This window comes from Harmonia axyridis, chromosome 5 (assembly GCF_914767665.1).
Source record: "Harmonia axyridis chromosome 5, icHarAxyr1.1, whole genome shotgun sequence".
Lineage (NCBI taxonomy): Eukaryota > Metazoa > Arthropoda > Insecta > Coleoptera > Coccinellidae > Harmonia > Harmonia axyridis.
In genome coordinates this window covers 15,858,065-15,885,612 of record NC_059505.1, presented here as the reverse complement: position 1 = coordinate 15,885,612, position 27,548 = coordinate 15,858,065, and the positions used below count along the sequence as shown (strand labels likewise).

The window sequence follows — 27,548 nt, the reverse complement described above, 5'->3', positions numbered from 1 at the left end:
CTTTTTTTGCTTACTCTACTATTTATGGAAATCACAAATTAAAATTATCCAATTGGACCTTTTTTTCATATGGAAAATCCATTGCTCATTAACAAAAAATCATCATTATTTGATGTTTTAGTGTTTTTTTAACATTTCTGACCATCCTACCTATATAGTATCATATATCATTTTAAAGGGAAAAAAATAAAGAATTCAACGAAGTAATGATATATAGGGTGTTCCATTAAAAAAAATATAGGTTTGTGTTGAATCTTCAAAACCATACCCCGAAAAAAAAAATTGAGTACGCCACTGGATTCTACGCAAAATTCTGATTCAGACGTAGTTTTTACCTCAGCTTTATTTCTAATAACTTCGGAGATAAAGGAGGGGCCCGAAAAGTATCAATTTTCAAAATCGCCCTGTATCTCTTGAACGGAAACAGTTATCCAAAATCTGATTAGACCAACTTGAGTTTCACAAAAAAGTAGGACAGGAACGTGAAAACCGCAAGGCTCTATCTTAAATAACAAGCGAGAAACCTGGCAGTCTCACCCAAAATGGGATGCACTGTACATAAGGCCGCGGTGCAATAAAACTCTCCTTAAATATAATCTAATCTAGCAATATTGTTTATCAATGAAAATAATTATTAATGAAAGATCATAAATAATTTATTACTCAGTACATTTAAATCACAGGTGGAATTCAACATATTAACGAATTCAAACTTATTATCAGTATTAATAAAATATCAATTGTAATATTCATGAAAAGGCAAGTTCATCAAATAAATGGCAGTCAAGTATTTCACACCGAATTTTCTTCAAAATCATACACAGCCTCTGAATCAAAAAAAAAATCTTCAGAAGGCCAAACATTTCTATTGCTACCCATTAAAGGTATTTCACCTTCATTCAAATAAATTTCATAATTATTATGATAATCCCTGAGAATAGTTTTCGTTGACATGAATCCATAGTCAAGAACCATAACTTCTTGACAATTGATCCTAGGAAACTTGAATGGTGGCAATGGTTTAAAGCTTTTAACTAAACATAGTTTTTCAGTCGGTGTGTATAATAATTTGAAAGCATCTGTTGCGATATTCCATATAAAAATAAATTCGGAACAGTATATAGCTGGTTTGCAATTGGAAACATTCTTCAAAGCTCCAATTTTTATAGTGGCCTTACAAACTATATCACCATCTACTGGACAAACCTGAAAGGAAAAAAAATGATATGAAAAAAATCACATATGTATACTGAAATTCATTTTTATTATGAACCCCTTATACAGTTCAAACAGGATGGCCACACATATTTACTCATAGCCTATACTCCGTACTCAAGACATTTTTAAGTACAGAATACCTATTGTATATCCGTATTTAGGGCATATGGACTGTGTCCGGGAAGTGGGCTTCTCTCGAGTACCTATTAAGAATGCAGTTCAACTCTTCTTGGATATCTTTGAAACAAGTTTCTTCTAAATAAATCAAATTCAAAGAAGTCTGATGTTGAAACTTGCAGGTCTGTCCAGGGTTTCAAAATACAGGGTCTTTATAATTGATTGTAACATTTTTCACATGTTCCTATCGCTCTTCACTAATACTAGCAACTATTCTATATGATAAAATTCCGGAATTGACGATCATTATTTTGTATATTATGAATTCTAATTCAAATTTTGAGAACTGTTTTCAAACAAACGCCAAGTAAATTAAAAATATTTTAAAGGCCACTTACAATGATTAGGAAAAACAACATGAACTTGATAATATGTTTCTGTCTGAAAGCTATTGTAACTTCTCCTTTTATCAATATACGAGTATCTACACAACTTAAGAATATAATTTGGGGAATATGGAACTTAAATTTGTTTGAAGAATACACAGTTGTGCCAGCCAAGCAAAATAAAATATAACATGTGCGATGGATATCAATAATTCAATTCAACTGCTATTCAACGGTTATTTTTCCTCTCCTTCTCTTCAGAAGGATTAGTAGGCTACTTCTAGTGGTAGCATCAAGCATACCTGATAGCCTTCTGAGCTTTTATTGTCAATGCTTCTACATATATGTACAAAAAATGCTTCAACAAAAAAGTTAAATATCACCGTGACATAGTTACCGGGTGTCTCATTTGAAGGAAAAATTTAATAGCGATATCTCATAAAATATCAGTTGGCGAAAAATTCAATCAAAGTCATTGAATTCTACGTGAAAAGTTGCTACGAGAATCTTTTTACAATATTTTTAGAATGATAATTTCAAGCTCAATCGAAATATGTAAATAGATATACGTGGTGTCCCATTTGAAGAAAAAATTTAATAGCGATATCTCATAAAATATCAGTTTGCGGAAAATACAACACGTCTACGAGAAAAGTTGCTAAGAGAATGTTTTACAAAAATGAAAAATTTTCAACAAAAGAAAAGTTACAGCACTATTTCAAAGATAAACATTGAATAACTATTCTAACATATCTCAAATGACTTGAATCAAATTTAAGATGTGATAAAACATTTCAGAACACCGAATTGTATCCACTGAATATTTTTTTTCTAGTAAAGAATTATATGATAATGATAAATTCAACTCACATGCATCATCTTGACATCATAGTCCTGACAATGTAAAAATTGCAACTGCGATTCAGTACATAGTTGTTGAGCACGCCTCTGTATGAATTGTTCACAGTCAAATGTCCTTTGAGTTACAATAAGATGCATCTGTGTTATGTGATCTAGTTTGAAATCTGGTACAATGTCCAGAAGTTGATCAGAGAGCGTTTGAGCAATTAGGGGAATTTCAATGGGAATGTTGTAATCATCTGAAAAACATATGAAATTTTGTTACATTAAAAATTTACAACGAATCAAGTACCGTTAATAATTAAACACGGTTATTCATTTCTAATGGTTTATTACCATAAATAATAAACTATGAACCAATAAGAGAATTCTTACTATGTTTCTGTTTGTTCACGTGGTTTCCATTTAATTTTGTCAAAATGAATGATTCCAAATATTTTGATGATTTCTTCGATTTGGCTTATCTTTAATAGATATTATTAGTAGATGTTGAGTGATCTTATCCCTTCGAAACTGTATGCGTGGAAATTAAACTGTCAGCCCTAGTACCAAACATAAAATGCGAAGCATTTTAAAAATTATTCATTGAGGCATAACATGTCTAGACAAAAAATGAAGATTACTCACTAGGCTATCCGAGAAGCAAAAAAATTCAGGGCATGCCATTTGAAAAAATGGACTTATTGATATTTTTCAAAAGTAATTTTTCAATATTGTTGTGTCTTTCGGACTACCTGTAGAGTGATCCGTAAATTTGCAGAAGACTTGAAAACTTTCCGGGAATTCAATAAAAAATTAGTTGTAAAATAATTTTGATCGGTTTTCAAGATATAATCTTTAGTTTAAACTATATAACCATGATATTTTTCGAAAAAAGTGGCCTTAGTCAAAAAGTACAACAGAGAAATGATGACATGTGGGAATAGAATAGATAATATAAGAACAAATAGAGCCAAAAATTCACCGATCAACCAGGCTGCAATGGAATACAACATCTTACCAGAAGAAGTAAAGAAGAAAAATTCATTAAAATTGTTTGATAGATCACAAAAATTATAAAATGACACATAGGGGTTTTTTACTTTTGTTTTGTACTAATTTTTACAAAACATATTTATTCTATGGGAACATCAACATATTGATGATTTGTAGAATTAATGTATTAAATAAATAAATAAATAAATATAGATAGAGAATATAGATATAGAATATCATGGAAATCATGAGTATGATGATAAACATTGGGCATTCCCATGAAAAAACAGGGTGGTATCGTGTTTCACCATTTTCAGACCAGCCTGTAGAGCCAAAAATAATTTAAACTTATGTGCCAAGTGCTGTCAATACCGTTCACAAGAGTTATTGACCTAACGAGCACTATTGACTCACCTTGTATATGTATATCTAACCATTGTGAGAAATAATAAATGGTTTTCCTTAGTTTTTTCTTTTTATAAACCAAATAAATTACAGATACAAAAAAACTTGAGAGCCACAACCAATTCTTTCCTAGAATCTGAATTACTAGAATTACTGTCCTTAATAATATAGCAAACCACTGTATTTTCAATGGTTTTGATCAAGTTGTAAAGGATCTGCCTATCGCCTATAGATGTATAGCGTCCCTAGATCAAGATCTATAAAAAATAAATATGCTGGCTTTTACATTCGATAGGTTTTTCCTTTATCTGCTTAATGACAAAGATTGCCTCAGTACACGATTTCCTGACCTAAATTCTTGTTATTCATCTGAAATTTTAATCACGTGTGGATTTTGTTTGTTATAATTTAATTTTTGTTGTCAGTTTCAATGCAGAGTTAGAAATATTGATACCTCTGCAGTATGATGGAAATTTCTTGTCGCCATAAGAATTGTAATTCTCGTACGCCATTAATCTGAAATTTTGTGACTGGAAATGATCTTCCGAATCAAGCTCCTCAACTGGTTAATCAGACTTTAACAGACAATATACAAGAGAGGCTTCGATGTCAGATTATTCTTTTTCTACAACTTCGTTTTTATCTCCGGTATATTTATATCAGTCATAAAATCGTCTGTTTTATATACCTCAGTAAAATATTTAATCCATGTTTCTTTTTTATTTGATTAGATTCACTTAGGTCCTCAATTTGATTCTTATAAATCGCCAGATTTGTTTTGGAGACTTCTACCAGTGAAAATAAAAAAAAATAGCTTATTTTTCCGATAAATCTGGTTGCATTAATGTATGAAGCAAATCCTATCATGACTATCAAGAGACCCTTTTACATGTTTGCTGAGAAAGTAGATGGGTTTTCGTCGACCCATGGAACAGCCACGTCGTTTGCAAAGGTAGCTACAGGTGTGGAGTCGTTTGCAGGCAGATCATAACATTTATGTACACCAAATGGAAATTAGGAGTGAAGTCTTTTGAATGAAGAAAACCTAATATGTTCATAATGAAAATTCAGCCAGTATAAGCTGCTAGACTATACCGGGTGGTTCATTATAAACTGGACAAACATACATAGTCATGTAGATGACACCAGGAGAGTCATTTTTGCTTTATGACATATACCTCGTTTTCGAAGCATAAGCGAGACACAGAGTGTCCAACGCCATTTCTGAGCTTTATTCTATTGAATGTGGTCAGTTATGTAAAACCATCCTAGTTACGATTTCTGGTGTGCCTTATTCAGAAAAGGTGAAGAACTCTGAAAAAAAAATCCAAATGGCGGAAAACCTACAACGTTCTTAATTTTTTTCTCGGTTGCCAAATTGGATTTCATTTTCTGGATGAACACAATTTTCTGTGAAATTTTTTTTCCAAAAATAAAAATTTTTTTTTCATGTCTTGGTATATCGAGAAAAAAATTTCACCCGTAATTGTTCAAGAGTTTCACGATTGTACATTTTTTTATATCTAACATGAACATAAAAACAGAATCGAAAAATATAAAAACGTTTTTTATTAAAGCCATTAATATCCTTGGATTGGTTCAAATTTACATTCCACAGGTAAAACCTCGAGAGTTCTACTCCTAACAGAGATTAATTCAAACTACAGTGACATTTTTTTGTGAATTGGTATTACCATTTGTAATGTTTCGACGGTCCAATTTCCAAATTTTGACCCACATAGCCCAACCAGTTGTTTTTTCAATTATGTTAGAGGAACTTAGATAGATGAGAGAACTGTTTGATATTTTTTGTTTATTTTTCATATTTGTGTCAGGTATGAAAAAGTATAATCGTGTATAATTTCATCAGTTTCGTCTGAGATTTTAAATTCTAAGAAAATTGAGTTCATTAAAAAATGAAACTCAATTTGGCAACAAGAAAAAAAAATCTCGAACGTTGCAGGTTTTCCCCCAGTGAATTTTTTTTTTTTCAGGGTTCTTCACTTTTTCTGAATTGAGCACTCAAAAATACTCTGATATGACTCGAAAACGAACTTCAAAGATTATACATAACTGATCACATTCAATAGAATATTGATCAGATATGACGTTGGACACTCTGTATCTCGTTTATGCTTCCAAAACGAGGTATATATCATAAGGCAAAAATGATTCTCCCGGTGTCATCTACACGACTATTCATGTTTGTCCAGTTTATAAGGAAACACCCTGTATAGAGCAGACACTACCCTATTTGGTGAAGGCAGTAGAAAAAGATGAACTTAAAATATCGTACCTCTACTATGTCCACTCAGTAATGAGCTATTCTCGAAGTCACCATTGGAATATCTACGAACTACTTTCTTGATCCATTTGGGTGTATTTTCTCTGCTGGTAGGATCCACTATAAGCAATCCAGAATGATTAGACCTAGAATTTTCCATACCAGCCCCTCCAATACCGGTGAAACTTGAATAATGGCCATTACTAGTTGAATTAGATTTCATAACTAATCTTGAATCGAATTCAAAATCACTTTCCATATTCAAAGGAGAATAGCTATGAAATTTTCTAGTAGTGTCTTTAGGAGATATTGGAGATCGGTTGGAGTGGTGAGGGGAGTTACGGAAGGAAGTACAATACACATTATGCGCGCCACTGGGTGAAAACTGTCCACTGCGGGAACTGGGGGATTGGATGGGAGAACGTAAGCCAGGGGAACGGGGACTCAAAAATAAATTATTTAAATCGGGAGATCGAATGCACCTTCTGAAAAAACGTTTTTCTCGCCTCAAAGAGTTGAATGGAACAATATTTTCCATATTATCCTCCGAAAACTCGTATTTTTTTTCCGCCAAACGTTTTTTTCGAAACAAACTCAACTTTTCACATTTTTCATTCTCTTCAATGAACTCGTATGCTTTTTCCGCGTTTTTTAAATCGATTTTAGTTTTTTCCGAATTTTTTTGCACTGCCGAACTTTGAGGAACTGGAAACTGGTAGTCTTTTGATGATTGTAATCTTTTCATTCGAGGATCCACAATATTTTGAACAAGTGTGTTATGATAACTTTTACCTGTGACATTCAAAGGTTCACATGATATGTTTAGTTCATGAAATGGTTTATTACATTCGCCATTTTCAAGGTCGTATTCGTTGAAGTCTTCAATTATGGCGTCCACTACACTATTTGTATCGAAATGATCACTTATGGTTTCTGATGCTTCGCTCTGAAAAGAAATTGAATCAATGAAGGAAATGTCAGCATGGAATAAACACAGACAAGTAGATACCCTTGATATGTTGAATTGAAAAATATCTAAGTAATCCAGTGGAAACGTTCATCTTTCTCAAAGTTGAATCGATTATTGAGAAAATAAAGAGCTCAAAGTTCAAATTCTACACTAAATATTCAAGTTATTAACGGTCCTCAATGCGAGCATTTTGAGGGAAAATTAAAACTTGAGTATGTCATATTTACTTGCTTTGAGTAATGGTTACCAATATGTATACCTACTAGTCCTACTACATAAATTATTCGAGAATCAGCGTTTCTGGTCATAGGGTGTTTAGTTTATGAAAAATTATTATTATTTGACAGATGCTGTGATAATGCCAGCCTGCAAAATATTCAACATTTAACCGAAAAGCGGAAAAAAATTTTTGATTTATTCATATTGATTTTTGAAATGGCGTGGTCGATATATTCAACCATAACACCTTCTAATTACTCTAGGAGAGCATTGACTTGAAATCAGGAGCTTTAAAGCGGACGTTCATTCATACACAAATGACATCCTTGGAGACTACATAACTATATATAGCTATATGTATACCGGGTGAGTTGAATCAGTCAAAAATCTTGAAAAGCAAACATCTCACGGAAAAATATTTCTTATAAAAGTTTGATGATTTTGAGGGGGAAGTTCACTTATGCTAAAACCTCTTCTATTTACTTCACCCTTATGAGGGACGGGAGTTAACCTTGGAATTTCAAATGGCAATCCCTTTTTTTCATTGCAGATTCGTATTATACAGCAAAAAATAAAATAGTTTTGTACAAACAAAACTATGAAAACTTCAAATGGGACTGACATGTGAATAAATGAATAAAATTGTAAAAAAAGCTGATACAATAACCTATCTCATATATAAAGCCTTTAGAGAAATGAACGAGAATATGTTGCTGATAATTTATAAAACTTATATAAAGCCACTTTTGGAACACGCGGAAAAAGAGGACAGGTGAAATTTGCTGGAAAATATCTTTAAGACTACCTCAATGCCTCAAGCTGATTTTATATTCTTCATCAAATTTTAGTAAGTTGAACCCAGAAGTAAAATTTTTTCATAATTTTTTCTGTACTCTCTTTATTCTATCAACGAACTTTCATAATATGGACGCTAGATCAAAGACCCATATTCCACATTTCTAAGTGAAGGATAGTACAACAAATTTCAGTTTTTTGGAATTTTTTGTTACACGAAGAATAAATCCCAGACTTTTTGAACATTTGCAGACTATATATTAATCCCTCATTTTTAGAAAAATGGCATCAATAATGAAATAACAGTATCTTCAAAGCTCTAAAAATAGTTCAAGTTTTTAAATAAATTTGAAAGCTATCAGTTCTACTACTTTGAAATAGATGTAGAAGATATCATTACTAGTTCAAGATAATGTGTGAAGAACATCATTGAATTCTTAAGCCTGAACATCATGAAATTAGAACACCAATGAGTATATTGAATTTGATGCTTTGAACATATTTGTTCAAGATGTACGAATTATTTTTCTGAAAAAAATTTTAGCAGTCATTTGAAAAGAAAATTCTTCAGAATTTAAAGTTCTCTAGGCTCTTATGATCATATAACTTTACTCCCTTTCCAATTAGCTTCATCGATCAAAATCTACATGATTATAGCAATGAGCACAGGGGAAGATCAGGTCATTATCTAGTTCATGAAATCAAAAGTCAAGAATGTAACTTTACAAGTTGCTCAGTAAATTTCTCATTTTATATTATATTCTTTCCATGGACTTACAGTAAATATTGATATTTAAAAACTAAAATGTGTGTGGGACCCAATAGATATAGAGAGAGGTGCATGAAGATTGAATCAACAGAACGGTTCGACACATTCAACAATCAATACTATTTTATCATTTGTTTTCAAAATTCTTGATCTCAATTTCATGGTAACATGGCAGGATAATACATCTTTCTCTCTAATGTTGTAATCTATGCTCTGCACTATCCCTTAAGGGAGAATATAAGTATTATTAAATAATAATAACAAGCTTTATTTCATAGAAGTCACTCACACACACTCTATGAGAGTGATCTAGCAAAAACTTGATTTCCTTCTGAGACAACAATCTAGCATTATATATGTCAAAAGCTTAGAGAAGGGGTTGAAATGAGTGTATTGGGCTGTATAAGAACTCACCTGAGCATCATTGAAGTTCATTCCTAACTTATCATCATCCTTCATATTCATAGGAACATTATTGCTTTGGGGTGAATTTGATGTATTTATATTTAAAATATGGATATAATGGCCTGTATTAACTACTACATAATCTGGATACGCTAAAGAGACATGTGGATTGAATACTGGCGATGGATTTGAAAGAGGAAGGGTATAGTGCAGAATGAAGCCATGTTTAGTGCACCAACCTTCAGAGATAATTTCTATAAAAAAAAAAATTCAATTTTTGTCAACTTTCACATCTTTGAAATGCTTAACCTTCATTTTTGTGGAAAGAGCTTCTACAACAGTGCCTACAACTCTTTGAAGGTAAAGTTAAGATGGTCATGTATGCCATGGGAGTATTGGATGTCCTGAAAATAATTATTGATAAGTATAATCTTTTATAACTGTGTATAGGTGCATCTGTGGCCCCAAAAGGTTCAAGTGGCATATGAATGAATTGAAGAAGGATTCCAATAACCAGCAAAAAATGCTTTGTCAAAACTCTTCCTCCTTATATAACAAAAACATTCAGTATTGAATACATAATTATTTGGAAGCATGTGAATAAATGAGCAACAGAAAGAAAGGATATATTGAAACACGATAAAGGAACCGTCCAAATATAAATGAGGTCGAGGTGATCCTAGTTCCTTAACAACAGACAAAGAAAAAACAGATGCTTTTGCAAAATATTTCCAAAAATAATTCAAAAAATCGACCAACAATAAATTGGATGTAACTCACTGAAAAATAAGACTGGTAGCGCACAGACTTCAAGCAGATACTGAATCCCAATTTTAACAGAAAATTAATATTATAAGGGTTTTAATCTCAGAAAAACACGGTGCCTGATTTCCTCAACATTGCTAGAAAATGATTGAGAAAACTGGATAATCCTATACATCAAGAAGTAAAAAGAATTTTCAAATTCTGTATACCTAACTGTTACTCCACAAAGGAATGGAATAAATTTTATATTGGTCTATATACCAAAAGCTCTAAAATAGATTACTACATAATAGAAGATATCTGAAAATGTTAAAGACCTGCTGTATCCCAAACAGAATTTGTGATATAATGTAGGTATATATATATATATATTTATTATGTGTATAAAGATTGATATACTTACACTACTCCATAACATATTATCTTATATGGATCTAATGGAAATTGCATAAACATCACATTGTCCAGAACATTTGTTGAATCTTGAAGTTGTTTAAATATTTTATAGCTTGTTAGATATTTCAATTCCTTTCCTGGTTGGAACTTCCATAAATGTAATTCATATTCGTATGATGCATTGAGCATATATAAAATATCTTGGTCTAAACCTGCATTCTTTTCTGTGAAGCTTAGAAAATAGGTTCCACATACGGTGAATCCCATGAAAACATGATGCCTGATAATTAAGAAAACTTAATTAAACTGACCAGAAAAGTACTGAACATCTAGCAATACAAAATATCGATGAGTCTAACTTACATGTTTTCTGTATTTTTTACTAAGGAACTGAGAGGAATTCTGCATTGTGGATGAATATTCTTGAATACTTTTTCAGTCTTTGTTCTACACCTTTTAGTAAATCGTCCATAAATCTACCAATTGAAAATTAATATTTGAAAAACAGATTTTGAGGTTAGAAATTCATTGTTTACCTGTCTATTCAATATATGGAGAGTTATATTAGAATTTGGACTATTATCTACTGTATCAATATTTTCAATTTCATCTGATGTACTTTCGAAACTTGAGGAATTGGACTTTTCCGAAAATGTATCAGAAAAATTAACGTCCGAATACGCCATGATGTTTATTTCTGGTGATATCCGATAACTCACACAATCTGCATTCTTTCTTACGATTTTAGTCGATTAATTGCAAAGTGAGTTGTCACATAACTCGGTATCTACCTTTGTTTTTCTTTTTCAATTAATTATTTCGGTAAGAGAAGAGATTTAATTCGTATGAAACTTTATAAACAAATTGCCAGAGATGGTCAATGATATTTATGGATTGAGTTATTGAGTATAAAATATATATAATACATAGTGACTATTGGCAAATTATGTATTGTTAATTAGTGTGATGCTTTAATTTTAATTAATAAAGTTTTTTCATATTTTCTATTCAGCTTGGCTTTGACAGTTTTTGATCAAAACAAAACGTCACACAGATGTTTATATTCACATAGAATTTCATTTGAGATATGTATCCTAGTCTCAGAAGTCAGAGTACATGATGCCTTTTCGATCCCTTGTCTGGAGGCAAAATCATATTTATCATATTTAATATTTTATTCATTCTCATCGACATTTTATCATATCATATCATTTTATCGGATATTTATTATAATATATTTTTATAAAGTATGTGGGCGCTTGAAACTACCACTGTGTGCTCTACGAACTTTGAATAAACATAAAGAGTATTGAGTAATTTTTTCGTAATCAATGTTGTGTTATAGCGCATTCGACTGAACAGCACTCGCTCGGTGCTGGGGCGTTTTAGCATTCCCTCTGATTCGCACTAGGAGCATGCAGGTAAGATGCATAGAATATCTGGTGTGTTTACTGATTCGATTTTGTTTCAGACTTTTTGAAAGACCCACCTTTTGCTTTGGTGGTCTGCTTCACCAGAGTGCTGTAAGGTGGCGCTCTTTAAAATTTTTCGAATTCCCGCATCTGCCTGGTGCCGTTTAAAAAGGAAATACTGATTTTAGACACTGCAAACATTCACAATAAATTACAATTCAGTTCATATCGAATTTTTACTCAAATGAATGGAATATAATGACAGACCATAGAATATAAAATATTATTGTTCTATACTCAAAGTTCACGAAAAGAGCGTAGAAATAGGGGGATACTGGGGGTAATTACACGGTGCTCCTAAATTGGGGATACAAATGAAAATGACAGATTTCCGAATTATTTTAAGAAAAAAGTCCTATAACATGAGTCCCCAAACATTTTGTTTTGAGATACATGTGTTGAAGTTCAAGTTATTTTCTCGTATAACCTTCCCTTCACAAGATATTTAATATGAATTGGCCATAGATATTCCAGTTTAAAGTTTTCACTATGTGATATGCTAATTTTGAATGCAAATCTACAGGGTGATATATTTTCTGGAAGGATGCCTGCTTCCTTCCTCCAAATCTATATTTTGGTGAATGGCTGTTAGTTTAGAAAAATGTAGAAAAAACTCTGGTCCAGTACTACACTTTTTGATTTGTTATAGTTTTGTCCTTTCTGCTATCGATTTCGAGAAAAATCTCTAGTAATCCTCAGGAAAATCCAAATTATTTTTAAGATCCAGCTAGTAAGCTCTAATGAATGCATTAATTATAAGTTTTGGTATTTATTTACCTAATCTGTAGCGAAGATTAATAAGTATTTGATAAACTGTAAGACACACTAGAAACAACCTTTGTGGGCTCATATTCATGAAACTTTTTTTTCTCAAAATTATCCAAGTAATTTCTCATTTTCCTTCGTAACTCTTATTTGAGAACAAGGTAAGAACAACCGAATTAGTAACAACAAAAATTATTTCGAGTAATTTGGTTCAAACTTCATTATCAAACTTCTTTTTCTAACATTACAGATATGAATAAAAGTTGTCGTCAAAAATTTTTTTTTCGATTATCCCTCCCCAAGAAAAAAAAAGATCTACGCCCTTGGTTCACAAGAGTCGAGAATTGAGAGAAATGTCAAATGTAAACGATGTATGCGCCATCTGAAAAGCCCGCGATCCCTCGAAATCAAGTAGGTATAAATCCGAAAAATCTCCCGTTTTGTCTGAAAGTTTTACAGGTATAAGTAGACACACCAGGTATTCTATGCATCTTACATGCAGGTAATGCGAACTTCTGTGGCACTGCACTGGCACAATGCTTATGCAAAGTGTTCTGTGGTCATTTACTGTCATTCGACTAGATTTGAATTTGAAATTCGAATTGCTTTTCAAAGTAACACGAATATAATTTAATTATGAATGTTAAATTCAAAGAATTCATTTACGATCGGAATAATAAATTGCGAGAAAATGAAAAAAAAAATGTGCGTTATCAGCGATGTAGGTAGGTTTTCTCAATATTCAAACAACATGTCAGTTTTCATAATACAATTACTATTAAAGGGAAAGATGAAATTGCTTACTTGGATATAGAAACTGAATTCAAGTACAACATATTACCTAGAGAGGAAAATATTGGTGCACCAGCCGTGGCGGTCATATGCCAGAAATCATATTTAAAATTTAATGCCACAAGATTATCTTGCGGATAAATAAACTTCATGTCAATCGAATAATCCATCGTTCTGTAGCTATAAAAAAAACACCCTTTATTATAATCAAGTGTTTTATTTTATTTTCTTTTAGTAATATTCGTGCAGAATTTAGTGTGGATCGAGCAATTAGAATATTAAAAAAACAGATATTTTGTGGGCAAAGCAGCGTTGAGCGAGTTCAGTACATGAATATCCATGTACTCGAAATTTTTATGGTTATGGTCATGCGCGCAAAAGTTCCTGACTTAACGTGCTTCATTAGGTTTGAATGATTAGTACCTCGGCATCAGAATATTTTTCAACAATTTCCAGGTATTCTCGAATTTTAGGTTTGAATATTTTTATATTTATAGATTTTATAAACTTTAAAGCTTTAAACATCTTCATCGCTTTCGACCTCGCTGTCATTGCTACTTGAAGATAAAAGAAAATCAACGGCCATGGCTAGTGATTTATCGATATCCATTTCAGAGGCTCCATCCATTTCAACAATTTTCGATCGCAAAATTTGAACTTAACCTTGACACAACCAATGAATTATGACAGGACCCCGTACTGTCGAAATGTACAGTGCTAAAAAATTCGAATTGACAGCGAGCGCCATTACCAGTCGAATAGACATTTGCTCTGCCCTGAAATTTGTACATGACCTGCCGAACATAGATTTAGACTGTATTTTTCACGTTCACTACGAGTCGAACATACATCAGCACGAACAAAATTCGAATTAATTCGCACTGGTGCAGCCAGTCGAATACGCTATTAGTGATAAGTTTATTGACCTGATGGTTTTTTGGTGAGGGGTTCTCAGCCAACTTTGAAAGTGCGCCCTCTCTCTGAGGATTGGGGTAATTCCTCCCAGAATCACTGATGGAATCGTCAGTTTGGCAACCAATGATCCCTACCAAATACACTTTTCATCTCGATAGCGGAGCATGGTGAATTTGCCGTAGAACGGTAAGGTTTATACCCCAAGTCCCAAGCGGTTGCAATCTTCTATAGATGCGTAGCCCACGATGTCTTCTCTCGGAGTCACTACACAGTACACACTCCTATGCCAGTACCGATAACAGAGAGAGCATGCCGTGAGCCGTCAGTGCTGTCGCTGCGAGCTGCATCATGTGAAATCATAGCCTGCGTTGTAAATGTTGATCGCTTGTGTCTGATCAACACGCTAACGCTAGTAGCCGTGACGTTAGGAGGGTTAGGACGTGAGTCCAGTTTCAGACCTTTCGAGTAGCTTTGGGATATATGAGATCAACACCTATCAAAATCATCTTGGCAGAGAGTGGAGAACTTCTTCTGAAATGGCGGTATAGAAACCCTACATATGTTGATCCTTTGAAGAATTGGCAATTTTGAAGGATCTTTGTTTTTTTGTAGTTGTAGCTTTGTTTCAATATTGTATTGTATTTATTAAACTACGTTGCGCCTAATACGTTGAAGCATAAGTTACAGTGGGACGGACAATGGTTCTGTACAAGATGATTTTGATCTGAATGGAAATGTTGCTGCGTCCAAAGATCAGTGAAAAAAATATGGCAAGCACCATTATACCCTTATGGACGGCATAGTTCAGGTTCTGGTTGAATGACAGAATGAGAGTGTCTTAACCAATATGGTTGCCAAGCATTTAACTTGCGGTTTCTAGGGGGATATCACGCCCGTTGCCGAACTGTTTGACTTTCAAAGTATTATTTGCGATACCATCAGGTCCGGAGACTTTTCTTCTTTTGGGTTGTGAAATGATATTTTGAACTTCCGCGGTGGTGGTTGGCTCTATGATTTTCTCTTGTTCCGTCGTTTTTCGTGAGATCACCTGTTCGGTCTACATTAGAGTTACAGGATGTCAGCAAATGTTTCTGGTTTTGCTACCGGTTGATCTGTGGATTGGTGGTAAGGCCTTGTATTCCGATTTCAAAACTTTTTTCTCCTTCCAGATCAAATTGTCTTCGGTCGTCAGAGATTGTAGCATTTTCTGCCATCGTTCATTTCTGAAGTTTCTCAATGCCTTTTTAACTTCACATTGGAGTTGATTGTTTTATCGACTGGATCTCTGGATCTGCGTACTCTTTGATCAGTTTCCCGATACGGTAGAGTATCGTCCGTCTGTGTTGGGACAGCTGATCTTCTGCTTTTTCGAGGACTTCGGAGCATTCTTTTCTGTGTAGTATATATTTTTTCCTACAAGTGCTATGAAAAGTAGCGTATTCTGCATAGTATACTCAATTTCAAAACTATGTATTGCGCATACTGTGGGAAATATTATTCCCCACGGCACTTTGCCCACACCTCCCTTGGTAGACCAATGAAATTGGGTTTTTGAGTCGTTTCTATGGAAACGCAATAAATTAGCACATACTGTCAACGAAGGTCATTTTGATTTGAATCAAGTCCATTACTTGAATTATTGAAATTTGTGCAGTTGTAGGAAAAGTATAGTGTGCAACATGTGGAGAAAGTCCTTTTCTCGCTCGTGTGTTTGCGGCACTCGCCTTTCAGGCTCGTGCCACAAACTTCCACACTCGCGAGAAAAGTTGGACTTTCCCCACTTGTTGCACAATATACTATTTTCATTTATTGCTCAATATACAATCTACACATAAAGGTATTAGGAAATTTTGCTGGGTATATCAAAAAGTAGTAAAGGAGGGGAAGGGGAGTGAAATGTCCAGTGACTTTTCTACTCGTTAACAATTTCAACTGGTAGATCTTTAGGCCACGTCTTTTTTAGTCGTCTTTTGCTTGTTCCTTTCATAAAAGGTTTTCTATTAACTCATTCGAGTGGCCTTGTAATCTTTCTTGGTAGATGGGGGAAGTGGATCGTATTACTTCTGATTTGTATGGTATTTGGAGGTCTTCATGTATTCTTTGGTTTGTGGCATACCATGCTTTGGTTATCAGAGTTTTACACTGAAACCTTTGGATAGAGTTTATTACGAATGGTTTTGCAGAGCCCGACAGTTGTATACCATAAGTCCAGATGGGTTTTTAGGATTCGGTGAGTTTCGTCCAATCAGTTATCTTTTTCCTCTTTTGCACTAGGTTCATGCAATTCCACCATGGCATCACCTAGAAGCGTTCACTACGCTTAACCCTGATATTATGGTAATGACCCTAGAGGAATTATGACCCGAGTTTTTTGCATTCCTGGCTGTAAGGTCGATTTCCCAGTTGACGTTCTTCACTAGGAACTCTGAGATTCTTGATGGATGGCTGTGGTATGTCTGTTTCTCTGGGGCCATTACCACAAAATCAGGGTTCTGCATAGTGAACGCTTCTAGGGTTGGGAGTTCAGGTTCGGCTATTCCGTTTGGAAATCTTTGGGGGTAATTACCCCCAGTACCCCCATTTCTACGCCCTTGTCTAGAGAGAGGGCGTACCTACGCTATTTGGTTCGAGAAAGTCTCGCCAAAAGACATATTGAATGATTATTTCGATATACATAGTTTCTTCAATTTCGTTTTATAAAAATTCAGAATTTCTGTTCAAAGTGAAAAAAATCATAATGCGTCCTCGTGTGTTGTTAATCGATTTTTCAAACATTGTAAAATTTGGTTGATAGTGACTTTGCCTTAAAATTTCCACATTTTTTGGAAAAAATTTCATTTTTATCTACAATTTTTCCATCTGGAAATATCGTTCAACCATTCGATTAATCGTTTTGATTTCGATTGGAAATGTTGCTTTAAATAGTACAAAAAGCTGTGGAAACAGAGGAACGATAACCCGAGTTGAATATCAAACACAAAAATATGGTAGAAAGATAAATACCCAAAATGAATTATTAGTCTTAATGGTTTTTCGTCTATTTTGATACTAATGTTTCTACAGTTTCCTAATATAAATTTTAAATAAAAAATATGAAAAATGCATAAAAACTAATATCGAATATTTTTTAGCAACAAATAAGCTGACAGAAATTTTTCTCAGGGGGGGCAAATAAAAATTATTGAAAAACGATAAGGCGTCCATGATTATCGTAGGCGACATCAGTATTCCGTTTCTTTTTATTTCTGTATTTATATTTATCACCAGCGTCTACTCTGAATTTCAAAAGATCACTAAAATTGCCAGAGTTCTTGTTGCTCTTTCGTATAGGCATATCGTGAGTTCCGCAAAAAAACTATTATTTTTATAAGCGGTAAAATTTTTTTTTATTTTCTGCAACATTTTTTTGATTACTTTCATCTATTGAAAACAATATGTCAGGTTTTTCATTTGATAGCACATCAATAAAATTTTTGGCACGGACAGTTGAATCCGCCAAGCGGAACTAGCATAATTTTTGGCCTGCATATGTAAATCTTTGTATTTTATGAATGGTCAAAAGTACTAACATGAATCACAGGTGGAAATTTTACACAGTGCACCTTTAAGGACTCTGGAATAAACCATCCATCCATTAGGTTGGGTAGTATTCTGAATAAACTCTCTCATCATTATTATTATTATTATATTGATCAAGCTATTTATAAATAAATGGTCTTTCATATGGCCCAACATCTTGCCTAAAATTATAAGTTGCTGGTGGCTTATGTGTCATTCTTAGTAAATAATCTTTTTGTTTGTTTTGAATAGATGAGAAAGCTATAAAATTTCCAATATCCGTTGACTGTCCAAAGTCCACCGGAAAAATTTGGGAAAATTCAAGCTTGCATGTTGACGGATTTGTATCTGAAGTTGATGCACGATCTATTTTGCTATATTGGAGGAATGAGTTGGCATTTATATGTAAAGCTAGATATTTTAAGGGGAACTTATTGCAATCGTCATCGGCAATTGATTTCCTTTTGAAAAATTTTCGAATATCCATATTTCCAAGGGTAAATCCATCATAAAAATAAAAACATGAGTGAAAATGACTCTCAACAAACAAAAAAAAACGGAGCAGTCTTTGATGGGCACTGCCGATAGAAGTGCAAATTAAGTAACTTGTGAATTGTATCGTCGAGCTTATCGATTATTATTTTCGAATTGTTTTTGGTTAACGAAAGTGTTTATAATCAAGGATGAATCCCACATCAAAGAAACCGCCTAAAAAGAACCGCCCATAAAACGATCATCTCTGGTGACGTTCAAAGAGAATGCCGATTGCCGACACGCATGGAGAGTATATATAAGATGAATTTATAAACAAATTGACACGCATGGAGTGCTTTCGGTTCCATGATTCTTCTTCACTCAAGAAGTGCTCAATGCGCCTAAAAAAGTTTTCAATTCAAAAACTACCTCTGCCGATTATGAATTATATGTACCTTACGAATTAATTGTATTTCAGAAACTGTTTTTCGTTATATTTTTCTGCTTCAATATACTTATTTATTTATGTAATTCCATTGAAAACCGGAAAATGTGAATCCATTACTTTCCTTTTTTCCTTGCCCTCTGGATTGAGAAAGTAATATTCAGGGTGTTGTGCTGAAAAATGAGGCAATCAAAATTTCAGGGGGGGCCATGGCCGCCCCTGCCCCCCCTCCCCTGCGGGCGCCCATGCCGGTGGCCCAGTTTGCCACTGATTCTAGCTATGCTGTCCCAAAGACATAAAAACAAGGATATTGTGTATATCTACTTTGCTGTCCAAGGAGGAAGTTTACTTTTTTTAACCCAAATCAAATTGTCCATTGACGTTCTTCGTAGAAATTGTTTTTTTCGAAACTATTGATTTTTTCAAAACTAGTGCAATTGTTTATTCTGGCTTCATGGTAGTAGAATGACCAATAAGAATTTGACCATATTTGTAATCGTTATGTAGAACACAACTATGTTCTGAATCCATCAGTTCCTATTGCGTCCAATTCGCTGCCGTCAGGTTAGGTTTTTTGAAATTCATTACAAAATGTTTCTATCTCATTTATAGCAGTCTATCACCCAGTTGCAGGAATGTTCATTAAAATTTAAAGCCGCGTTAAAATTTTAAACCTCCATTAAACGGTGCAGGTATACATTAGGCTCCTCCCATTGGAACATTAAAATTTTAATGACGGTATTGAATTTTAATGAACGTTCCCGCAACTAGGCACGTATCTGTTATTTCTATTTATGCATTTAATATAAACAAGAATAAAATGGAAGTGGTCTTAATGGTATCTATTGCGGTTTTCTCAGAAACATTGATATATGTAGTAGCGATGGGCAATTCGAGCTGTTCAACTCGATTAACTCGATCTCAACGAGTCAGCTCGATTTATCTTTGCGTTTATTCGAGTCAACTTGGAACTCGGAAGAAGCCATATGATTCGGGAAATCGTGAATCCCCGTTCGTTGCCGTTGCAACTTGAGCTGTGACTGGCCCGAGTTGGTCTTGATCTTACGAGTTACGACACGACGTAAACCGAATCAAGCCATCGTGTTGTTGGTGGTAGGGATGGAACGATTTCGGGAATAAGGATTCTGTTTGGATCGAAGATATTTGTATTTTATACGCGGAGTAGATTAAATATGGCTCCTGAAGAAGTGCGGCGTGGAATTTTTTTCAAAGTCGGAAGATGGCTGTACAGCAGTTTGCGAATTTGTTCAGCATCCTATAAATACGTTGGAAATACTCTAAATTTAATAAACCATATTAAAAAAAAACATATAGTTCCACTGTATGGAAACATTCTTGATAATAAATCAATCAGAAGAGGTGCGAGTACTTCAGTCCGTAGGAGGAAATTTGTTTAATGGATCACCATGTCCGCAATCAATTCCAAATTCTATAGAAAAAAAAAACAGATTAGAAATATACTTGATTATAATATAATTATTAATTATATTATGAGACACTTGAGCCGTCAAACGAATCGAGACGGTGAATGCTCTTCGCGTCGACCGCCGAGTTAAACCTTACTTCAACGAAGTGAACTCGAATTGAGTTCAACTCGGTCGACGCGATGATCCTTCACTCGATGAGGTGAACGCATCGAGTTATTCGAGTTGGACCCGGTTGCGGCCGACTCGAGTCAACTTGACTCGTAGTGATGGGACGAGTCGTATAATTCTTAACTCGATCTACTCGAGTTGAATCGATGGCCAACTCGGTTTGAAAGTCGAGTTAAATCGAGTCGGCCGCAACCGACCGAATAATTCGATGCGTTCATCGCATCGAGTGAAGGCACATCGCGTCGACTTCGACTGCCGACCGAGTCGAACTCGGTTGAACCGAGTCACCAAGTTCAGTTAGGTGAAGGGCCGAAATCACTTCATCCTACCACCAACCGCAATCACACGATGGCTTGATTCGGTTTACGTCGTCTAGTCGTAACTCGGCCAATTCGTGCCAGCCACAGCTCGAGTTGCAACGGGAACGAACGGGGATTCACGATTTCCCGAATCGTATGGTTTCTTTCGAGTTCCGAGTTGACTCGAATAAACGCAAAGGTAAATCGAACTGACTCGTTGAGATTGAAAATCGAGTTGAACAGCTCGAGTTGCTCATCGCTATATTAAATCGAGTTGGACATCGATTCAACTCGAGTAGATCGAGTTAAGAATTATACGACTCGTCCCATCACTAATTTTTACTTCTCAAATTTATCATCATTCATGGGTTCCTCCGTGCTTTGGAGAAGATCCGCAGAGCAAAATGGAAAAATTCTTGAGTTGCTTTCTACACATCTTCGTCCGTCACCCTGGACAGAGACTTTTCGACAGGTTTAAGTTTCCCTGTAATTAGAATGAATGCGTCCTTGAAAAGTGATGTTCTGCAGGTCTCTAAAGTGACACTTCGAGTCAATCCCGAAGAGACTACCAGAGGAGGCATGATTACTGATATTTCAGGAGAGCATCGCCCATGGAAATATCTTTGAAATAAAGCCAGATCCTTAGCTTTTCTACGGTGTTCCAGTAAAGTCAGTTTGTAAGCGAGGCATCACTGACGAGACGAATTTCCCTTTTTTGGACGGAATCCAATAGTTTCAGGATATTTTTAGGTGCAGCACTACAAACAGTACTGCTGGATAAGTCGAATCTGTGCCTTAAAGATAAAAATGGATCTCATATGATTTTTCCAAGAATGGTTATTGCTTATAGTAATACCCAGCTTATAGTAATGCCAGGTTGGGCATAGTGAGATCGGCGTTTCTAGAGGAAAGACATGCTTATGTTTGGTCTGCTTTGAACTTTACCAAGTTACTCGAAAATTGTTGCCAAGTTCATATTTGCGACAGCCCCTGAAAATTTCAAGTTTTCAGGTTCTTATGGCCGGATGGACAGAATCGAATTTGAGGATGGATTCATCATCATCGGTCAGTCGAGTCTTTTCGTTCGAGACCATCCCTGTCTGAAACGAAATGCGATCTGTTCGAGGAACGACCAATTTTGATTGGTGTTAAAACTTGCATTATGTTCGTTGTAGGTATTTGTACCTACAAAATAATGCAAGTTTTAAATGTCCAATTGAAGAATATTTTATTCTTCGACAGTTCTAAATATAGTGAAATTCCTCAAACTCTCGAAGAATCCAACAAAATTTGGAATGAAAAGGAATAACTATAACTTAACTCACTTAACTTTAGTCAAATGCAACAAAAATGATGTTCCGAAAGGACCCCTACTGACTAACTAACACATTTTCTAAGACTGCTTACCTTAAACTTCCATTTTTACTATGGATCTCTTCTCAAAACAAATAGTTATAATTTACAAAAAAATCTTTTAAATGAAGGAGCAGATTCAAAGTCATCTGATTAATTATCAATTTCTATTCTCTAATTAGTTATCATTTGAATTATCTGCTGAATTTACAGTGGGGCCTATATTTATTGAAATTCATAAACATTTATGAAGTTCATCATTATTCAATTTGAAATCAATTTCTAATTCTATGAAACATTCCTAAAATACTATGTATACTATCACTTTCATATTCATCCATTGAAGGGAAACTATTTTCATGCTGAGATTTCCAGTTACCTGCTTCTCCAACTCCCTAGCCATACTACGTTAGATTTCTCGGTCATTTTCGTAATTTTCCGCCAAAGGAGGGTGCCCCGAATTGCCAGTTCTCTTTTAGACCTAAATTTGATCAGGGTTCGTCTTACGTATTTATCCCTCAATTAATATCTTTATAAATGATATAAAAGAAGAATTGCTGTCTTTGTTTTCGAAACGCGGTTTGAAATCATAGTTGAGTGAACATCGGCCATCCTCGAAATTCAACAGTGAAAATTTTAAAGTGGCTTAAAATGGATGCGGCGAAAGTTCACTAGAATGGAGCACAAGCAACTGAAAAACATTTTCGGTAGAATGTAACAATTCTAGTGGAGAAAATGTCCCAAAGCGTTCCAAAGCTGTGTTGGGTTCGTGATAGTCTCAGATATTGATTAAATTTCTGGTATAGCTCGTGTATTCCGAGGGACGTTCTCGACGATATATTTGAAGATAGTTGTGCCTCTCGGATTCCATCGGTTTATTGATGGGAAAGATGCCGTTCTCTTTTGGTGTGAGACACGGGAAGTTATGGAAAAAACTGTACGAAGATAGGTGATTATGATACCAACAAGGTGAGTTGCAGCTTCAGTCTGAACATGTGTCTGATATTTTATCATTTCAACGAAATGAAAAGGAGCTAAATGACCTTCCACAGTATCCTCTGGAATGATCCAAATAAAGTGAATTCATATACAAAAAACAATACTAAACATATACAATTAAATTCAAATTTGTAATTTTGATAGTTCGTAAACTGTAATAGTTGTCCTTTAGGAATTGAGGTCATTAACAGCTATAAATATTTGACAACTGAAAATAAAATTATTGTCTTATATTCGAAATTCCAGGATAATAGTAGAAGAGAAAATTTTATATCTTCCATCGATTAGATAAGTATTATTTCTTGAGTTCACAGAGGTGTTATATGACAAAGTGCTCTCAATAATTTCTGATGACTGCAGTTTTTTTGGTTTAATCAAATTCGATTAATTCGAGAATTAACCAATATACAGATGATGTGAAAATAATTTCACATTACATGAATAGTGGTTGACGTATATTCCCTACTCATTTGACAAAAAAAGTATCCCTCCTAACCTGTCATTTTTGAATGAAGGAATTGAAGACATTTTATCTGAAAGCTATATGTATTACTCTAAAAGACCAACCACCCCAGCAGAAGGAAGTTGGCTTAGGTGAATTTGTCGAAATTTTTTATGTTTCAAAACTCGTGATGCTCATCGAATGTCTTCATTATATCACCGCTCTAAAATCAACTATTTAGCTGTATAGGGTGCTAAAACTAACTTTTCGGAAATTTGAAATCTTCATTGTGAACAACCTTTTTGGAAATATAAACCAAATCGAGTATGCATCAATTGTTCATGCAGCTGATTGAAGTCCACTATAGAGAAAAATGATTCCTGCACGCACAGAAGAAGACACGGCGAGTCCAAAGATATCAAGTGTTTCAGTGGTTTTCAAAAAATTGAGCAGAGGAATTTTATTTTCAGATTTTTGAGGTATATCAATATGAATTGTGATTCATGGATGAAAACATCTCCTGAATTTATTTGGCATATCTATAATGTATGTAGAGGATGTCCGAAATTCGATGCTTACTTAAAGCATCTAGACTATAAGACTATAAGACTTAAAGAAAAAATCTTCAAAGACACACGAGCCCTCTTCGAATTAAGATAACAGACAGCAGTTCATAGATATCTCGATTCATTCTCGACTCACAGGGCATTACTGAAAAATGACTGTTTCAAATATTTCGGTATATTTAAATTTCTATTCGAGATATTCAAAAAATTCTGAAATGTTTTTTCAGTAGTTTTTATGGTTTGTATGATATTCATAACAGATCATAGAAATTAATTTCCCTTTTAGAGATATAGAGCAAAGTTGGTTTTTCTTAAATGGGACACCCTATATTTTTCAACGCAGTTTTTTAGCCGCAGATTAGATTTGTCGAAAATAATTCCGTTATCAGTTTCTCAAAAATGTCAACCGTTTCGAATATATTAAAATTTTCGACTCAATTTCTTGGGACACCCTATATATGAATATTTTCCATTTATGGAAATATTAAATCAATTTTGTGTTCATTCTAGAATTATTATCCAGTTAAATAGGGTCAAAAACTCCACTATTCCTCTTTACCAATGAATCGATAATTAATGCTAGTAATGCTTATATAAGGAGTCTCATCGAAAAAAGGAAGTGAAAAAACTCTATATCTTTGAAACGGATAACTTACTTAATTTTTTTTTTTTTTGATGGGATACCTCATATTTAAATATGTTTTATTTTTTTCGAGATCTAATTCATTTTGTGTCCATTGTATTTAATCAGAGTCTTATGTAGGGCTTTCCATTTGAGGAACATCAATTCTCCTCTATATCTTTAAAAAGGTTATCAATTTCTATGATGCGTTATGTGTAATATAAACCATAATACAGTGCAACCTCAATATAACAAACCTCAATATTAAGATTTCCTCGATTTAACTAATTTCTTCCTAATTCCCTTGAATTGTCCATAAGAGGCAATGTGAAATATACCTTTACATATTGAACATTTTTTACGAACAACCTTGTTATAACGAATTCTAAACTATTGAAGAAAAGTGTAAATACCTCTAATCTGGTCAACTCAAAACCTCTATATAACGTTCCCACCAATATGACATCTTGATCTAAGGAAAAAAAATATTGTTTTTATGTTTTTTCGAATAGAAAATACATAGATTTGATGAAAATGTGTTCTCATTTATAAGTAGAAGTTGTTTGCAGAAAAAAGATGAGTACGTAATGTTGAGTTGAATAAAACTACAGTGGAACCTCGATATAACAAATTCAATTCCACCTCAATATAACAAACCTCAGTTTAACGAATTACTTGGTATAACGAATTTTCACTTATTTCCTTCCGATTCGTTATATCGAGGTTCCACTGTAATTACTCAAAAGACACAAAATGAATTATTATTATCATTTATAATTCATATTTATGAGGTGTCCTATCAAAAGAATGAAGTCAGAAAACTCAATATGCTTTTCGAAATATCTGCGGATAATAAAAACTGCGTTGAAAAATATAGGGTACCTATCCCATTTAAGGAACACCAACTTCACTCTATATCTCTAAAACGGAAATTTATTTCTATGATCTGTTACGAGTATCATATAAACCATAAAAATTACTGAAAAAATGTTTAAGAATTTTTTTAAATATCTCGAACAGAGCAAGAAATAGCGAAATATTTCAAACAGTCATTTTTCAGAAATGCCCTGTACCTTGAACCTTCAGAGAGACTTTATATCGGAATTTTTTTTTTCGATATTTTTCGACCCTTTTGTGATTGGTGAATTTATATCAAGAGATTCAAAGTGAAAAACATGCTTTTTTTTATAAAAAAATATTTAAGGGAAGAACAATTTGTTATTCCTCTAATAAGCAAATAGAAGAAAAACTGAATTTAAATTATAGAATATAAGTAATAATAAAATGAATGTTATAAGGTGTGTGAATAAGTCTTTCCCGTATTTTTTTCAAATTTTGAGCCTTTATTGTGAAAAAATGGTTACAAATGAATTATTGAAAGTATTGGCCATCGCTAGCTACAACTTTTCCCCACCCCATCTTTCTGGCAACATACGAATCCCGTTGCGAAAAAATTCGACCGGTTTGGCCTCTATCCAGTCATCCACCCATTTTTTGGCTTCCTCGTAGGAATGGAAGTGCTGGTCAGCCAGGCCATGCGTCATCGATCTGAAGAGATGGTAATCAGACGGAGCAATGTCTGGACTATACGGCGGGTGGGGTAGGACTTCCCATTTGAGCGTTTCTAAGTATGTTTTCACCGGCTGTGCAACATGTGGGCGAGCATTGTCATGTTGCAAAATAACTTTGTCGTGCCTGTCGGAGTATTGTAGCCGTTTTTCTTGCAGTGCGCGGCTCAAACGCATCAATTGTCGTCGATAGACCTCGCCTGTGATCCTTTCATTCGGTTTCAGAAGCTCATAGTAAACCACACCTAGCTGGTCCCACCATATACAGAGCATGAGCTTGGCGCCATGAATATTTGGCTTGGCCGTCGATGATGATGCATGGCCGGGTAGTCCCCATGATTTTATTCGCTTCTGATTATCGTAACGGATCCACTTTTCATCGCCAGTCACGATACGATGCAGAAAACCCTTTCTTTTATGTCGCTGAAGCAGCTGTTCGCAAGTGAAAAAACGCCGTTCGACGTCTCTCAGCTTCAGTTCGTACGGCACCCAATTTCCTTGCTTTTGGATCTTTCCCATGGCTTTCAAACGCTTGGAAATGGTTGTTCGGTCAACTCCCAATGCTTCAGCAAGTTCTTCTTGCGTTTGACACGAATCTTCATCAAGCAAAGTCGCCAATTCTTGATCTTCAAAGATTTGCGGCCGCCCGGAACGCTCCTTGTCTTCCACGTCGAAATCGCCACTTTTGAAGCGTCGAAACCATCCGCGAACACTTGAATCATCGACACAACCTTCTCCATAAGCTTCCTGAAGCAACCGATGCGCCTCGGCAGCAGATTTCTTCAAATTGAACCAATAAAGTGAAACTTCCCGCAAATGACGTCGACTCGGCTCAAATTTCGACATTTTCACGATTTCAAAAATTTATGATGCGAAAAAATTTCAACTAATGTGTTAGTGTGGAATTGTTGACAGATGAATAAGCTTTGATTATGACATATGTAACCATTAAATACTCGCACAGTATTGGTGGCGCCATCTCTTACAAAAAACGGGAAAGACTTATTCACACACCTGATATAATCAAGGCATCAAAAATGTATAGGGCATTCACCATTCACGAGCTTTCTGAATTCTAATGAATAAGTGATGAACTG

At 34.4% G+C, this 27,548-nt stretch overlaps 2 protein-coding genes across 6 annotated transcripts in view; one reads left to right on the top strand and one right to left on the bottom strand.

The window, feature by feature from the left end:
- The window catches only part of LOC123680110 (rho GTPase-activating protein 100F), a 174,707-nt gene that overhangs the window by 46,932 nt on the left and 100,227 nt on the right, over positions 1-27,548 (top strand). The window contains exon 1 of one of the 4 annotated variants that reach the window (XR_006747485.1): positions 22,710-23,223. The exons of 1 other annotated variant lie outside the window; for it this stretch is intronic. The gene's annotated coding sequence lies outside the window, so the exon portion shown is untranslated. Of the gene's footprint in view, positions 1-22,709; positions 23,224-27,548 lie in introns of those variants that run through there. 2 more of the 4 variants (XM_045617807.1, XM_045617811.1) reach the window with 2 other exon arrangements.
- LOC123680111 lies at positions 639-11,630 on the bottom strand. Of its 2 annotated transcripts, XM_045617815.1 has the most exons (9): positions 11,102-11,630; positions 10,929-11,041; positions 10,573-10,845; positions 9,714-9,808; positions 9,414-9,658; positions 7,039-7,192; positions 6,259-6,366; positions 2,592-2,821; positions 639-1,206 (listed from the first exon to the last, which is right to left on the bottom strand). In XM_045617815.1, the coding sequence occupies exons 1-9, from the start codon at positions 11,249-11,251 to the stop codon at positions 793-795; spliced, it is 1,782 nt and encodes a 593-aa protein (XP_045473771.1). In that variant the 5' UTR covers positions 11,252-11,630; the 3' UTR covers positions 639-792. The 2 variants fall into 2 exon arrangements, with proteins under 2 accessions (XP_045473771.1, XP_045473770.1); XM_045617814.1 differs by having other exon boundaries at positions 6,259-7,192; positions 11,102-11,629.